The 18171-nt window shown below is 40.3% G+C and overlaps 1 protein-coding gene across 8 annotated transcripts in view; it reads right to left on the bottom strand.

Moving 5' to 3' along the window:
* The window catches only part of KALRN (kalirin RhoGEF kinase), a 459777-nt gene that overhangs the window by 216690 nt on the left and 224916 nt on the right, over window positions 1-18171 (bottom strand). For all 8 annotated transcript variants that reach the window (XM_054277949.1, XM_054277952.1, XM_054277950.1 and 5 more), the window contains exons 8-9: window positions 16875-17006; window positions 12537-12767 (exon numbers count right to left, since the gene is read on the bottom strand). In XM_054277949.1, coding sequence (XP_054133924.1) covers window positions 12537-12767; window positions 16875-17006 — 363 coding nt within the window. The remainder of the gene's footprint in view (window positions 1-12536; window positions 12768-16874; window positions 17007-18171) is intronic.

Raw genomic sequence — 18171 nt, 5'->3', positions numbered from 1 at the left:
CACAAGTTCTCTAGCAGAGGCTCAGAAGTTCATGGGGACTTGTTGCAGCATTTCTCTCATTCCCCATCCATCTCCAAGAACTTTCACATTACTGCAGACCTACAGACCTGGGCAATAGTCACAATTACTCATCTGAGAATTCCAATCTGATTGTCTCAGATATGCCACCCTTCATGTGCAGCATGGCTGCTCCACTGATGAGATGGTGAGGGACACACTGCTCCTATAGAGCTGCTCCACCTGAACTCCTTACCTTTCCACAGGCTCATATGGCAAAAATAACCTTGTGTCTGCTTTCTGCAGATGGCTCCTATGTACTTGCACAGTTCTTCACATCTATAAAAGCATCATGATGGTTTGAAACTGATAGGAGCTTGGAGAAGAGTGAGAATACAATGTGTTCTGGTCTCATCCACCTTCTTCTAAAGAAAAGAATTGGTCCCAGCTCTAGTAATTAGCAAAATGTAGGATTTAGCTATGTCTCTCTTGGAAACAGCACATTCAGTTCTGGGCTCTGGCAGAGCTGGCTGGGTCTAGGCTGGGCATTCTGAGAGCAAGACTCGTCCCTTTCCTCTGGGCATGGCCTGAGGGCACGCAGCCCCAGCCTGCCCCTTCACTAAATGCCATCATCTGGGATGTGAGCTCCCCAAAACAGAGTAGGAATATACACCACATGCCTCTCTTACCCTGAGAAGGAAGTTCTTTCAACTTCACATTGCTTTCCTTTGGTAAAGCTCACATTCATCAAACGTACCCACTTATCTTTCATTTTCTCGGTTAAATATTTTACTTCATAAAATTTGGCAACTGCCTCTCTAAAAACATTCCAAGTAAGAGAACAATAGACAGACAAATGAGGAACTAATGTTTCTTCCTTAATGCCTGGATTGTTACTAATGTTCCCAGATTATTGTTTTTTAAGGAACTCAAGAAAAAGAGAAACATATCTTCAAGTTAAAAACCTTGTTGTATTCTTTAAATGCTGAACTTCTTTTAGACAAAATTTCAAAGCTGAGTGTAGGTGGAGAAGCTATAAATAACCACATTTGTGCATGTTCTTTCTGTACAAGACACAGAAAATGTGCTCTGCATCAGTATAGAAAGATGCTGCTGTGCTCTGCATGAAGCTTCTCCAAGCTGACAGGTAAATTATTTCTCTTGCAGTTATGCTGCTGGGTTCCTATTTGTGAGTCTTTTCTGCAGCTCTCAGGAATCATACCTGGCACTTGGCTGCAAGGTAATGAATTGGCAATTCAATTTATCAAGTCTGTCAGACTATGACCAATGGCAATATTCAGAAATTGAGAAATATTTTCTTACTTAGAGCATATAGACAATTTTAGTTATTGCTGTCCATAGTACTAGTTAGAATGGTGATTTTGCTCCTTCTGAGACCAAGACATTTTTTCACAACTCTCCCTTTCTTGTCCCATATTTGTCCTTCCACATCATTTTTCCAGAAGCAGCTGCTGGGTCAGACATGGCTGTGGCCAGCTCTAGTCTAGGTCTGGCTCCCTCCCTTTGGGCAGTTTGCTTGGACATAATCAGAGTTTCCTGAAAGAATGTCACAGGTCTCTCACAGCTCAAGGGAAGGGATGGGAAGAACATTGTCCAGGCAGAGTTAGCACTGACGCAAAGGCAACCTGAAATGCTCTTGATTTTTTGCTCAAGCAAACCTCCATTTAATTTTCTTCTGTTTCCACCACTTTAGCTTAAACTTTGAAGTTCCCAGAAAGAGAAACACTTGAGCTCAATGTCTGACCCAGTTTCTTCCTCATGTGCACACACAGAGGATTTCTACAACTCTTTAGAACCAGCAGATAAAACAATATCCTAATTATTAGAAACATCTTTTACTTCAACAATGCTCAGACTTTGCTGTGACCATGTGCACTTGAAGTTTTATTAATTCCTCAAATAATTATTATTATTCAGACTTCTGAAAAACCCTTTTCAGCAAAAAACAACCTTGAGCTGTTGAGAGAAAAGAAGAGACACTCAAATGATTCCAGGAGTGACACTCATGAGAAGAATGAAGAGCAGAAGTGTTTGGGGACTTTCCTTGAGCACCTTTTTAAAGAAAAGCTCAATTTTCCCCAAACCAAAATTTTCTGTGAAAAACTTCCTTTCTTATTTTTCTTCTAGTTTGATGGCTACAGCATCCCCTCATCCTGAGTTTCCTTCTCTTGTTGTTTCCTAACACCTTGTGGACATTGAAAACCTGAGGAGGTAAGCAAGCACAAACCATATCCAAAATACATTTTGATTGTTTGAAGTTACTTTTTGTTGGAGGAACAGGGAAAATAATAAAAAAGTTTCATTTTGTGGTTTCCCTCCTCCCCACAATTTTCCTCCTTATTTGGGAAGGGAATCATCTGAAGGTCAGAAAGTTTTTTATGTTGCTGAAGCCAAAAATAAAAGTAATTTTCTCCATCCCTCAATACACGTTCCTTCTAAAAAAATACAAAAGGCAGGGAAAAAAACCAAGTCAAGAGCTTTCAAAACAAAGGGAGTGGAAAGGTGAAAGACCAATGGATAGACCTGAAATGTGTTTGGTTTGCATATTTTCACATTTGAAAGACATTTTTGTTAAAGGGAACCACAGTGTAACATAAAAGAAGTTTATAGCTGTAAAAGTATACAGGAGTTGGAGCCAAGCAGCTCTGTCTAAATGTGCCTGAAGGGTTACCCCAGCCTAGGCAATAGCTTCCAGAGCTACAATCCAGGTTACAGCTTCTAAAAACAAGCAAGAAGCTTTCTCTAAGAGTTTCCTGTGAGGAATATGAAACAAAAGAAGTTGCCTAAAAGTCTCCTGTGAGATAAAACTCTGCATTTAGTTCAAAATAGTGCACAACCTCTCTTCCATGGAAAGAAACACCAGTACTCGTCAGCCAAGCTGGTTTGGTAAGGCAGCTAGCAGAACCAGGCACAGACCACAGAAGATGCTACCAGAGCAAGGAGCTGCTGCCCAGCACAGGCAGGGAAGGCATTTGTGGCACGGAGAAAGGCAGAGCTGTGAGGATGAGCAGCACAAACAGGAATTACTGGAATGGTGAGGAGCACTGGGCAGAGACAGGTCATGGTGCCAGAGCAGATCAGCCTAAATTGGCTCTTGCTACCCAGCAAGACAAATAATCCCAAACCATGAGTGTAATTCATTACAGAGGGGGAAAGTAACCAGCTGGCTGAGCAGCTGCTCCATGGAGGAAAACACAGGGAAAAGTGTTAGAGTTATACATTAGCAAGTAGCTTTCATTATGCTCTTTGTTGTCTGGCAAGGTTTTTTTCTCACATCAATGAAAATACCTTTTGTTGGCCATCAGTCAAAAGCAATATGAAAGAGGATTGATCACTCTGAGCGACAGGACCGGGAAAAAGCTGGGAGGCCATATGAGGAGATAATTGAAAGGAAAGATCAAGGGAAACAAATGGAGTAGAAAAGAATGACTATTTTGGACTTCTAAACCAGTGCCTAAAATAGCATATTTATTTCTTAGCATAACATACCTTTATTTAATTTTTAGATAGTCCCAATAAATCCTATAAGACCTTTCCATAAAGGGTAAAACTGGAGTAGCAATGACTTTGTTGGTTTAGAGCAGGGATCAGACATCCTGACATGAAAAGTTCTAGTCATGAAGCTTGAAGTGACCTTTGGCAGGTTGCTCAACATCAACCTTTTATAAAACCCATAATCCTGAAAATAAATAAACCTTAATAAGCAAGAAACACTACTATTATTGTTACTTCTTAAAGTTGCAGGGCAGAAAGTTTTCTGGCATTCCAGCCTACATCTACTCAAAGACCTTCTTTTTCTCCATGTCCTTATGACAATTACTCATTCTAGCAATTGCTTTCAAAAATATACATATAGTTGGAGAAAACTCTATTTTATTTCTCTTTCTTTACCACTGCAACCCTTCTATTTTTGTAGGGCTAATCAGTAACAGACAAGCCTAATTCTCTCTCCTCCTTTGTCATGACACTAAGAGCCAACAATGCCTTTCAGAAACAATAAACTACACATGATATTTTCAGGAATCCTGACATGCAAACAATCCTGGAACAGAAATAGATAATGAGGACAGGATGCATAATGACTACAAATTCTGTTTAAGTGTAACATCAAATTTTAGCAGTTTGCTGAGGACTGACTTTCCTGCAGAATGCTGCAAAGCAAATCTGGGATCAGGAGGACACTCAATGCCCAGAAGAATGGCATCCCACAGGATTTGGGCTCCTGCATCCTAATAAATCCCACCCAACATTAGGTTGTGAAATGAAGGTCTTGTCTGAAGAGCTTACATTATAATTATTTCCCTGACAGTCTGGAATAAGAGAGGGAAGTATCCAAGGAGAGTCATTCTCAGGTGATGCCAGTGTCTCTCTGTTGCTATAAAAGGAAACTGTGCATTAGGCTCCTGACTTGGATGATTCAGTTAGACTTCTAAAGACAGGCAGGATAAATACAGACCACGGATCATTACACCTGCCTACAGAGAAGGAGCTGCATCTTTATATTGCCTTCTCCATTTCTCCATGCTATGACTTGTTTCCTCTTCATCCACTGAAAGACAGACCCAAATCCTCAATGAGTCAGTATGATTTCAGAGGGTTTCCATGAGAGCTTCTTAGCCTAATAACCAAAACATTTGCCATTCAAGAAGGAGCAAAACAGACCACCTGAGAGGAGCTAGGTCTTGAAGGACAGACAGTGCTCTAAACAAGAAAAACACTTTTTGACAGACAAAGGAATTTTTTTTCTGTTCCTCTTCTCACTTCAATAGGTTCAGAGATCAAGCTGGCTTGTTCGGATTTCTTCAGATCTTATCTCCCAAGACAGCTGTGAAGCTCATCAAAGTGTTCTTGCACTGCTCATACATCAGTGCTAAGAAAACTTCAGTTGGTAACTGAATCTGGCCCCTGCAGTTGGATATCCCTTGCACTACTGCTCTGTGTATAAATTAAAAAGTGATCATTATTATTTTTTTCATCAGTGACTCTTTAGGAGCACAAAGAACAATGGTCTGCTTGTCTTAGTAACTGTGTAAAGGAAGAATGAGACAATGGTTGTTTCCAGATAATTTCAAGTTACACTTTAAGTCAAATTATGAAGAGGACAGTGTATTGTTAATCAACAACCTCTAAAGGATTTCCAGAATAAATATCTTTAAATAAAAATTTAAACCTATAGTTCTTTGTGAAGAATTTTGGCACAAAAATAATGCAAGATAATACTGGTTTAAGCTTAAGAGCATTGCCAGACATTAAGAACAGAACTCCCTTTCTCTTATGTGAGTTTGAAGTATGTAAAGCAATTTACTTTTTAGGCTGATAGCTGCAGACATCAGAAGTGTTCTTATACCATAAGTGATGAGGGGTTAGAGGGTGCAAATGTCCCCGGTTCTAACTGGACAGAAACACAGAGCCTGCCTCTATACCAACAGCCACTGTCTGAACGTGCCCAAACAGCAACATGCCACATGATTGCACCCTCCCTCAGGAAACTCTGCTGTGGCCCTTCAAAGGGAGGATTCCTAAGACAGAGTCATTGATAAAGAGGAAAAATGCACATTACTTCTTTAAGTTGTGCTCTTTTTCCATGAATCCTGTCCTGCTTGTGTTGCACAACCCTGAGTACACTGCCAATAAATGCTCCATTATGGAGAGAGTCCCTGTAAAATCTATGTATTAAATAAGTGGGTCCTTATGGAGATAGTCCCTGTTAAGATCTATGTATTGTAAGATCTATGGGTCCTAGTTACTCCAAACAAGCTACAGCTGCGAAGTCCTTAGTTGGGCAGCAGCTGTAGCTCATGAAGGTAACTGGAACAAATTGGGGTGGGTCGAGAGCCCAGGAGGAGCCCCTGAGAAGACACAGATTGTGCTGCAGAGAACAACAGCTTGGTACAGTATGGAACTTGAGAAGTATGAATACAACAAGAATACAACACACCATGTCTTTGTAAGCTAAAGGAGCTAGAGAAACATCCCTACAAAATCACCAGAAACTGAAGCAATACATGGGCAATATTCTCTTTCCTAGTGTGGTTCCTTGTTCCAAGCAAATCCAACACAATCTGGTCAAGGAGTACCAGGGGTTGTGTAGCTGTGCAGGGTGCTCTTACTCTGTACTCTGTCACCACTAGAGCTTAGAGAAACATCCATAGTCATGGATGAAACTCCTGCATAATCCCATGCCACTGTGGGTTCAAATTAAGGAATGACAGTCCTTTTTTAACAGATCAAAACAAGCAACTAAATCACTCAGCAATGCTTGTTATTTAAGTGGCTATTTTCACAATGTTTGCAGGATACTAATCAGCACAAATAAACCACCACTTTACTTCCAGCACTGGCTACTTATAAGACCTCTTCAGAAGATGAGTGGGGCCACAGATCCCTTCAATGCCTGGGCTCACACTCACATTGCCTGAAAACATTCCCATTCTTTTGGCAGGAACAACAGGAATAGAATGAAAATTGCTGTGAAAAAGCAATTGACAAAATGTTTAATTGCACAGTCTGTGATATGGATGGAAGCAAACAGAAAACCCTTTTACTACAATTGTACATCCTTTACTGCATAAATAATAAAGCAGAGAAGTGCTACATCAGGGGTGTTAGAGATGTGTGTGAGTTTGGAGACACGTGCACATAGTATTTAGTTGGTCCTTTACAGCTGGGTAGGTAAAAGTTGTATGGTGTTCTATCAGAATTGTCTGCTGAGATATTCATATCAGATTATAAACCAAAGGCATCACCAGCTTCTGGAAGGACAGGGTTAGTGAGGACAAAGGTATTTATCTCTTAGCCATGGATAACAAAAGGTTGTTTTCTCTCCGGTTGTATCCCATGGGGAGAAGATTGCCAAGAACTTTTACCAGTAATAATTTCTTTTTCATTATTTTTGGGGGGCAATACAACCATAATTAGAACCTCTACTCACTATCACTTATGGCCAGTAAGGCCACACACGCCTTCTAAGCTCAGAGAAAGTACAGCAGTAATACTCTGAAAATGTAAACAAGTGACAAACATTAAATGCATCTCATGACCACATCAATTTACCAAAGGAGCTGTGAAAACTCTCTAAGATGCTTTGAATTGTAATGTTTTAATTAATGACTGACAGTGGGAGCTATTTACAGGCTAAATCTGTTCAGATGGCACACAGAGCATGTGATGTATTCTTGCAGGGTGATGTGGCTGAAGTCATCTGGTAGTAAATATAATCTTGACTTAATTATAATGTTCTTTTATCTTCCTTAGCAATTGTTTATGAATAAATCTCTAGTTTTACAAGACCAAGTGAAGGTATTATTGTAAACAAAGCATAAAAGCAGATATATTCTTTTATTCCCTTTCATTTCCTTTGTCTTTGAAACAAACTATGACAAGTTGGAAAACTACAGAATGCTGGAGAACTCTTCACTGCCTTGAAGGGACCAAAACAACCATGTGTACACAGGGACATGGGGGAGTAATACACAGACCTAATCCTCTAAAATCTTGTGTAAGTGCTAAACGAAACATAAACTCAAATATCCAAGCATTCTTCTGCAAATGGACTACATAAAGCACATGTATCACATGGAGTGCTCAGCATTCTCAGATAGTGTATGGAGACAGACAGATGTTGGCAGGACATTTTTCCATACAAATGATGTCAGGATCATGCCCTGATCTGTTTTCTCTGCCACTAAAAGCCAGACACATTACAAGTTAAAGTGCTTAGTTATGAAGAGAGACAGCCTTTTCTCTTCAATACTCTGCAGTCTCCCACAGCAATGGCAGCTGGTAAATGTAATGATATCAGAATGGCCACATGGCCTTTTTATCCATCACCAGAAGGCAGATAACCACGTAAGGAAACCAAAACTATGTCCCTTAATGTATCTGGGCATGAAGCCAACAGAAGCCAAATCCCAAATTTAGAGAAATCAGATGAAACTGACACTAGTCTAGCTTGACCTTCTCAGTAACCAAGAGGATTTGAGACATCACTGCAGCTGGAAATGCAACAGCTCCAGCTTTCTTATCACTGCCTACCCTCTCACCAGTAAATGTCTGTCAGTGTCATCTTGCTGTTCACCACTGGTCTTCATCTGCCATAAGGTTTTCATCTGCTCCATTTTGCCATGCAGAGCTACCACAGCTAACTCAACACTTTTCATAGCAAATAAACCACCAGCACGCCGTACTTCTACACCCACCTATTCTTCCACTCTTCATTTACAGGCATCTCAACCAAAGTGAAACAAGAAGAAAGTAGCACCAGCAGTGTTCTTCAGAAAATCGTGAGTCTGTGGAGAAACAGGCTGCCTATGCCAGGCTGTGTTGGCATGTAGGTATGGAAATGATAGAAAGACTGAGAATTTCTGTGAGAAGCAATGAAGGCTGCAGAATGAGAGTATCAGTGTGACTGTCCTGACATGAAAGTGTGCTAAAGTACCATGTTCAAGGTTTGCCCAGATCATTTCAATAATGCATCAAATGGGTCTCCTTTCTCCTACTTTAACAGGTGTGCTTCACATGAATGAGTTTAGAGTGGAGAATTCAGGCAAAAGCCTTGCCTGTGTGAAACAAAGAGGAAGGGGAGGCAATGGGGTGAAGAACAGCCTTATAAACTTACTTCAGCTATTTCTAAGGCTGTTTGATAACATTTCATGCTACAAGCTTTTTGCTGCCCTTGCTGTTTCATGGTGTTGCTGTTCATGGGGCAAAGGGAACATATTAAAGTGCAGAGATGCACAAAGATGCTGGGAGGATAAATCAGGACCTAACAGTGCAAAGCAGTGGGAATGTGAGAAAATATGAGAACAGTTTGAAACCTTAACAGAAATGGTGCTAATTGGATGGTAAATTATCTGCAGAAGGGGAAGACCCAGAGCAGAGAGGAGCAAAAGGGAAAAGGTACCAAAAAGGGGCCAATGCATCTGCAGCAACTACAAAATAATGGCAAGAAAGTCAAAGGGATTTTTCTCCTCCCTTGAGGGACAGAATCTCAGCAACTCCTCCCGCAGCTGTGTTCTAAAAGGATCAAACAGTGCAGTTCTTCCCTATCTGAAACCAGAGAACTTCTAAAAAACAACTGAAGCAATGAAGTATTTTACACACTCAGCAACCCAACATTTTTATAATGATCCTAAATACTTTTGGTGTTAAAAGAGTTTCTTGTCAGTTCCTGCCTGTGTTGAACCTCATGGCAGCTCACAAATTTTCTTAACTGCTGCTGCTTTTGTGTGAATGGTGCTCTATTTCCTGGGAAGGCTGCAAATGCAGTTTCACACCATTTATTTTCTTTCCTTCTTTAAAATACTATATATTCATAACTCAGCATCCTCAGCACACCATTATTTATCTTGGTTCACATGTGCAAATGGATGTAATTGTATTAATACATAGATGTAGTAGCAAATAGTCTTGTAAAATGTCTGATGGTGTGAGGTAGTGATTATTTCTACTGATATTTTATAGCCTAACATTTCTTACATTAATATTGTAACTTGGCAATCCACAGTGTTTACACTGTATTTTTATACAGCACAATGCATTTCAGTTATGCTGTAACTGCAGGGATTTTGCGCAGTTCATGCTGAAACCCAGCTAGAATCAGAAGCATTTCTTTGACAGTGTGAACCTCTGAGAACACAGCCCTGACATGCCATTAGTACATACAGCAGGCAGTCTTGCCTTCCAAATGAATTTCTAGATAACTAGAAATTATATGAATGAGCCCTGTTGAACACAGTTGAACTCTCAAATCCAGTTCAAATGGCACACACTTGGCCTACACAAAGCCTTCATCCAGCTAATCAGTTCTGCAAGACTTCTCTGTTGTCTCTTGATATTCCATGTCCAAATACTCAATTCCTCTGACAAGACTAACCAGAATAGCTAGATAAGCAATTACTGATCTCTCAGGGTCCATAAGAGTCTCTTCTTGGAGATGTCTTTACCAAAATCTATTAATGCTGTTAGTAGCAGACTGAGAGGATGCACAATAATCTTGCAGTCTTTATTAAGACATGCAACACAACAAAACCTGTCCCTATTAACATTCATGTGTGAGACAAGATTGATGCACAACAGGTGACACAACAAGAAAGGCATGGATGAACAAGGGAAGGAGTACAAGCTCTGCCACAGAGGTCATCTTCCACCAGAACTTTTACTGCACTGGGCAACAGCTGGAGAGGGTGAGCCACAGCATATCCTAACAAGAAAATGGCACTTGTGAGAAACTGTTTAATTCTGAGCTGTGTGAGAGGAATATCTTCCTTAGAGAACCATGCTGTATCATTATGTGTTTAGAAGACAGAGAAGTATAATAAATTCAGGGCTCTCTTGTCAGGATTTCTTCTCCCACATCTTTTCATTTTAGACTTGAACTAGGAGGAACTCAGTTGAAGGTTGTTAAATTTTGACAAGGCAAGAGATTATTAGAGATGAGTGTTGCTTATGATCAGTGACAATATACAGGTAGACAGCTTCATCTACCAACTGATGGGCTTTTAACAAAATAAGCATAATAGGAATTGCATGACAGATATACAGGAGGTGATTAGTTTCAAAAAAAAAGCCCTCATCAACATACTCAGATATCTTCCTCCTCCTCATGGAATCTACAATTCATATTTCTGTTTAGCTGATAATTTAATTTATGAGTTACAAAGCATTTATCTTGAATAGTACAGATGTTTAGTGAACAGAATGATTCATCTCTTCCTCTCTACTTTCTAAGTAGGACAAAGAGATGCCTCCAGTGTGTGCTAGGATGGAAGCATGTCTGTCATTAAGTTGTTGCTTCCAAGATAATAACTACCCATTAAGAGAAAAATTTGGAAAGACTGCTGCCAACAGAACTCACACAGAGTAATGCTCTCTCAAGTGATTGTGCTCCAGAGACTCTTACTGCCTGTTTCTTTTTCTCTCACCAAAAGCCACAGTACATACAAAGACCTGCTCCTTTTGAAAACCAGTGACACAGCTTCATTGCCTTGCATGTGTGGGAAGTAAAATCTGAATGGGTTTCATGAATGAACTTCATAAACACCTCTACTAAATTCAGAAGATGTAAGAAAGAAAGTTTCAGTTTGGAAAGATTGAACAAAAGTGTAAATCATCCTAGGAGTGAAGAATACCTAAGATTCTTATTGATGTTAAATACCACAATTAGAAAAAGTATAAACCCATCAGAATTTAAAAAACACTTGATTTTTCAGATTTTAGCCCTAAAACTGTATTAACTTCATATCGTTTGCTGAAAGTATTCTAACTGAATACCAAATACATGCTCTGTTTAATATATAGCTTATGAATTTCATTACCATGCAGTATGTTTGCTGAAACATAATGAAAGAAAAGTTGCTTAAATTAAGCATCTGTTACATTCAGTCCTAGTTTTAATTACATATATCTCATGAATTTTTTTGTGGTTTTAGAGGAAAACCTGAGTAGGTAGAAATACTGGCAAATTTTTGAAGACGGCCAAAGAAATGGTCACAAATATTTACAAAGAACATCTACAGCTACAGTTCTGCCTGTGTTGGTGCACTCACTCCAGTTATGGCACTAATAGCACCACAGATTTGCACATTGAATAACAGTTGCCTGCCTCGTGTCCTTGTTGGTTCATGTCTGTTTTACATGTGACAGCTTTGTTGCTCCATCTCTGCCTCATTTTTCACTTGGAGGAAGGCAGTGGCATAAAGAACCCCAGGGACATTAGAATGCTCCATAAACATGATTAGAGCATTCAGCCTCTTCATTTAAAGCAAGTACCATATTGCTCCCAACATCTGCTTTGGGCTATATGGGGCCCTTAAGCAAACCACACCACCCTGAATGAGCAGAGCCCTGGAACATCTGTGGATTGTGCCTGCATAGTTGGCAGCTACAAACATGGCATCTCATACTTACTGTCACTCACATCCTTGTGCTGGCACTCACATGGACCCCTCTGGGAGAGAAAAGTTATCCACCTGGAGCTGAGGTTCTCTGAGACAAACCTGTGCTGTATAAACTGTATTTATGTGAGGAGGGCTCTGAGCATTGGGATGTGCACTTCACTGGAGCCAGCAAACTCATACCATGGGTATGTGGACTCCATAAGTGGTAATAGTGCAAAGACCATGTAAACAGCACCACTAAACTGTCAGTTTATGTTGTTTCCACACTGAAAGGTGAAACACACCACAATTCACTTGCTTTTTACACTTGAAATTCTTTTTTCTATTAAACATAACTTTCTCAGGAACAGTAGAGTATCTATAGCTAATTGCTCACTCGTGACAAATTAACCACTGAAAACAGTGTCAAATTCTTACAGGGAATGGACTGATCAATATTCACTGGATTGATTGATGATTTCCAACATGAAACTGAGAGATACCAAAAGATGCATTAGGATTTTAGCAGATTTCTAGAGCTGTGTGTGAAATCTTGCTTATGGCACCAGCCTCTGGATGAGTCACTAACCTTTATGGCTGCAAATAAAGAGTCATTTTTTACCTCTTTAGTGAGGATATTACCTGTTGAACATCCTGCTGGAAAACACAGAGCTGCAGCCTTTGATGTAGCCGGACCTTTCTGTGTTGCCAGATGCTTTCTAGGCGCCGCTGGTGATGCAGGACCTCGTGTACCACATCCAGCACCTGGTGAACAGCCTTGGAATAGTTTGCAGTAGCAGTGAGGGATTCAGAATTCCCAGGACTCAAGGGACGCTGCAGGACATCCAGCAATGCTTTTCCATCCTGGCTCACCTGAATAAAGAAACAGATCTGCTTCACTGCACTGGTACTTAAATATCTGCCAGCTGACAGAGAACAGCCTAGCTCATTCTTTTTCTGCTGTGTGTTCTCCTTATTTCAGTCAAAAAGGAAGAAAGAGCTCATAACATCTCTTTTTGACTTGTACTTACACATGCAGCACTTGCCTTTGCTTCCTAGTGGCCCTGCTGTGTCACTCAGCAGGAGCTCAGGTACAGCACTGCTGGGGCTGCACACAGAGATCCCAGGGCTTTATTCCATGGTGACACTTGGGCACTGAAAATTCCTGACACACACTGCTTGGTGACAGGTGGCATTTGCAAGAGCAGGCCTATCTTTGTGAGGAGGTGGCATTTTAAGAAAACCACAGATGGCAGAGTCATTCATATTCTGTATAATAAAGGAGAGTCCTTCTTTGTAGGATTACTAAGTATGTCTATACATTGAGAAGTGTGACATTCCATTCTGTATTTCATTCAGAGGCAGTGAAAAATAAATTAGTATATGACTGATTCTTTTCTTCCCCAGGAACAGCTCAGAAGGACCTATGGTCTCAGTTTTCAATAGACTATGAAGTTTGCTGGGAAATACAAAGCCCTCTGCACACATGTAACCTTTTTCAAGCACATTAAAATATATTTACAGATGCAAAGGCATTTGGGCATTAAAAAAAATCAGGATGCCTGGTTTTTGAATGTCAGATTTTTTATTCTGGAACATTCCTGGACCATTTTCATATTGCAGGGGCAAAATGATAAATTTAACCATAAAAACCAGATTTCTGCTAAAAAATGTGTGCATGCACTGATTCTCAAAAAAAGGCTTTTTGAAATAACTTTTCCATTACAGATTACAAAATTAAAATATTTTGTTCAACAGAAATGGTAAATGAGGACACTATTGGAATCCCTCTCCTTTGCCAGCCTTCTTTTTGCTTTTCCCTCTGAAACAAACTGCAGTGAAAATGACAAGTTTTCCTGAAAAATGTATTTGTAAGCAATCACAATCACCAATCCTGACAGAAAATAGGGTAATGAATGTTTTTCATCCAGTTCAAATTTGGAATATTATCAAAGTTAAAACACATCACCAGGATTTCCATGTCTAATTTATTCCTGTATTATAATTTGCTTATTCAAATGTAGAAAATATTCTTTCAATGCCCTAACTTTTGGCAAGCCATGCCATGTCCTGGTCTGTGGTAGCACTGGGTGTCTGGTGCATTTCCAGAGAAACTAAAAATTGGAGTCAAATCTCATCATATTTACGACTATTTGGTGGCCCTAGGAAAATTCTTGGGGTTTTTTGAAGTATTCAAGGTAATTTGAAACTAGATCAGGAAATAACTGGAGAGTACAAAGGGAGTGGCTTCCCATACTCAATTTCAGTTGCTGCTGAATCTCAGCTGGAATAATTTGCACATGCTGGAGCCCTTTAGGGTCACAGAGGGAACAACAGCAGTGGATAGTGGTGATATGATGGAGGATTTTGGGAGGAAACATTGAGGCACAGGTGTTGCCTTGGCAAGATTATGGAGATGGCATTAACTGCTAGTCAGGAAGAAGCAGCTTCCAGAGGAAGAAGATAAGGCACACTACATCCTATTTTATCTGTGGGAAGACAAGCAGCAACTACTTAATTGCTGGGAACAGGAAACCAAGGCCATGGACACATGTGGGTGCAGATTATTGCACTGGCTAAATCCACTGTGTAATTCACTGTGTTTCTGTTACTGGGATTTGGGCTTAGAGGTGGTTTGAATCACTCCCTGGGTGGTGTTCCAAAGGTTTTAATAGAGTCCCTGCTGATTTACACTGCTACAATCACAGCAGAACTGGGATTAAAAATAAAGGTTCAAAAGTGTAGCAGTAAGAGATGTGATTGCACAGAAAATACAACACACATGTTTTACTCAGGAAAACTTTCTTACAAAGTTTGTGCTGTAATACAGACCTATTAATAGCTACACTTCTGCATTGTCTCACTCCTTTCTCTTCTATGGGATTTAGTAGGTTTTTATCTGTTGCATGGCAATTTGCTTCTGTTTTCTGTCTAAAAAGCCTCAGAGATTACAAGTTATGATTTTCCCTGATGGGGATAACCTCCTGGTTATTCTCTGGACAGACAGAGATAAAACACCAGATTTGAAGTCATTGTGTTGTCCTGTTAATTACCATCAATACAAATCAGAGGCTAATAAAAGTGTTTTTCTGCTCTTCAATTTACATCCCTGTCCCATCACACTGGACCAAATAAATGAAAAGAGCATGGTGACCATCAGGTAACCAGTGGTACTCATTATTCTCAAGGATAACATAGATATTCCAGGGTTTCATATCATCTGCAGCTCTGAAATTCTTCAGCTTAAAAAGTTTGTCTTCCAAAACTGTAACTATTATTACATTCCCAATCAATAGCTCAGAAGTTCTGTGCTCTCAAGAGTTCCCCAATTAGATGATTTCTGAAAGGAACAGCCTCAAAATTGGAGAAGCCACCTACTGTGCTCTTTCATTCATTTCCATGCTCTCCTCATAACTGCAAAAATAAATCAACAAAACTCTTCTCATGTGAATCTTTTTGAATTTTTCAAGGATTGTGCAAGGAGACAAGCAAAACAACCCAGGTTAGTCACATCATCTTATTTACAACATATTTTTAAATATTGCAAAAGCATTAAGCTGAATAGACCCACACCCCATGGCTTGCAATCCCAGTAAGGTGTAAGATCCAATGTTGCATTTGTCAAAGCAAACTGCTGCTGGACTCTGTGAAAGTTTAGCTCACCACCTGACACAAAACACACACACACTCCTATCACCTGTTGATATTCCTGGCTTTGTGGTAGGGAAAGGATGGGCAGAATGCAAATGCTTCTGAAATAAATTATCTGACCTTGGGTGAACCAAAGGATAGATTTGGTTCATCCCATGACTGCTGTATGCAAAGATAGAGAATAAGTGAAAATCTGCAGATATCCTTTATGTCCTGAGGATATATATATCCTCAGGAAGACCTCCAGAGCCTTGGAAGTGACAAGACTAATGGTGCCATCTGTGAAACATGTACAGTTTGCACTAGGGAAAAAAAATGGGGTTTAGAGAAAATATATCATTCCTCTATGATGACCAGAGCAAGGCAGGAGCAAGTGGAAGATACATATATATGTACATATATAAATATATATATACACACACATATATATATATATATATATATTCTGTCCTGGAGTCTTCATTTGGTGACTTACTAAGTATAGCAAACACTACCACAGTCCTCCAGTCCAGCTTGGAAAACCCTGCAAGGAGCAAAATCCCTTCACAGCCAGAGAGACACTCCAGCACAGCACAGGGAAACTGTCTTTTTGTCAGTAGCTTTTACTTTATGCTGTAGGCTGAATGGGGAAAAAAGCAAGAACTTCATGTGGGTTTTTTTGACAAAATTCCAGAGAATTTGTCTCAGCATTCTTGGCATCCTCTTTTAAAGGAAAAAAGCACATAGCCTATTTAGGTTGGAGAAATTTTACAACAGTATATACAAATACATCTGAGATGGTGCTTAGGGGCAGGATTTAGTGGTAGATGATAGTTTTAGCTCAGCAGTTGGACTCAGGATTTTAAGGGTCTTTTCCAGCCTCAATGATTCTAGATTCTATCTAAAGCAGTCTTTTGAGCATTTCTTGCAATTAGGACTTTAAATCTCTCTGTACATTTAAGAAAAAGGCCTTTGGCATCTTTTGAGACATTGGCATACCTGTGCTAGAGCCAGGACTCATCCACAGAAGGAAGGCAAAAGGAGTAAAAGTGCTGGTGGCAAAAAGGGGTTCCCAGTTCAGCAGAGACAGTGAAATGCCTCTTCTTTGCCAACACTGGTTCTAGATTTCATTTCTGTATGATTTTAGATTTGACCTTTGATTCTTGCCTTACAAGCAAATTGCTGGCAAGTCATGTACTACAGCCTGGGATTGGGTCTGACTCTATCTTTGAAAGAGTTGCAGGAATGGAAAGGAAGCCCTACCTCATTTACAAAAGCTAAGCTCCTAAATGCAGCCTTGCGTCTGTTATCACTCAGCAGACACTCACATTTGCTCTGGGAAGAACATACCTCCGTGTAGGCCTGGGTCACTTGCTCGTAGAGGGTCTGGTGATGGTGGATGGCCAGTTCCAGGTCTTGCATTTCTGAGGGGAGGCCTCCATCACTGCACATTTTGCACCAGGCATCCACACCTGAAAGGAACTGAAACAATTCCAAGAACAATGAGCAACAGTGACACAAAACACCTCACCAACATAAGAGAATTTTGCATAGTGCCACACATGACTGCAGCAATGACTGAGGAAAACACAGAAGTTACAAAGGAGTCCTTTTGGGCACCTTGGAAAGGCACATTCCTGTCACCTCCTCAGTACTCTGAAGGATGCCTAGATCCAAAGGAATGTTTTCTGTTTCTTCTGGGTTAAAAATAAATGCTATTTAAGCAGGTTCAGCAAACACCCATTCTAAAAGCCCTTGCACACCATCAGGGAGGCTACCACACTGCAAAAGGGAGGCTGCAACATGTTTAGAGAAAAAACACCAGTATGAAGCACAAAAGGGAACAGTGACAGGTCCAGCTGCATTTAGCACTGTCTCATCTGTCTGTCTGCCCTCATTTACCTGTCTTTAAAACTACTCACATGAGAAAACTCCCATTTAAAGTCACTGCTGAAATTCATTTCAATGAAAGGCAAACAGTCTGCATCCAAGGAGCTCCATCCCAGGTCCAGCTTGGTGGGGTTGCTATTAGGATGCCAAGGTTTTAAGCCCCTGTGTCCCATGTGCTTCTGGCCCAGGTCAGCAGTGATCAGATGCCATTACCATCTGATGGCTGCAAGGCAGACAGCACAAAATGAGCTGCTGGTCTCAGTCCAGTTCCTGGTGGGCAGATGTCCATGAAGAGGGAGAGAAAAAAAAAACCGTTGCCATTGCAATTGATATGGTTTAGCACCTTGGTTGGAAGCCTTAACAGCCAGCCAGAAACTGAACACTTTGGGGTGCAAAGGGGTGGAAAAAAATATTTTTTTTCTACTCTAAAGGCCTCCAGAGCAATGCTGATGCACTTTGGCAGAACAAACTGAGGCAGGTCTCCTGGGTGCTGCCTGCTCTGTAAAAGAAAAGAGGGATTTAGTCTCTAAGACTCCCACACTGTTTTTCTTTTAGGCAGAGCTTTGTTCAATGACACAGCTCACATGTTCATATTTTGTCCATATGAGCTGCCTAATGCCACCTCATTACTTCTCATTAATGCTTTCTCTTCCTCCATCTTTCTGTTAAACAGCCTGCCACACCTTGGGCTATTTATAAAAAAGAACAGCTAATTATATAGCAGATGTAGTGCCCTGTAGGACAAATATATAATGCC

Source organism: Melozone crissalis, unplaced genomic scaffold, assembly GCF_028551555.1.
Source record: "Melozone crissalis strain CALT ecotype California unplaced genomic scaffold, PUWL_Pcris_2 ptg000023l_1, whole genome shotgun sequence".
NCBI classification, from domain to species: domain Eukaryota; kingdom Metazoa; phylum Chordata; class Aves; order Passeriformes; family Passerellidae; genus Melozone; species Melozone crissalis.
Note: the sequence above shows the minus strand (reverse complement) of the source record. Positions and strands in the feature narration are given on the sequence as shown.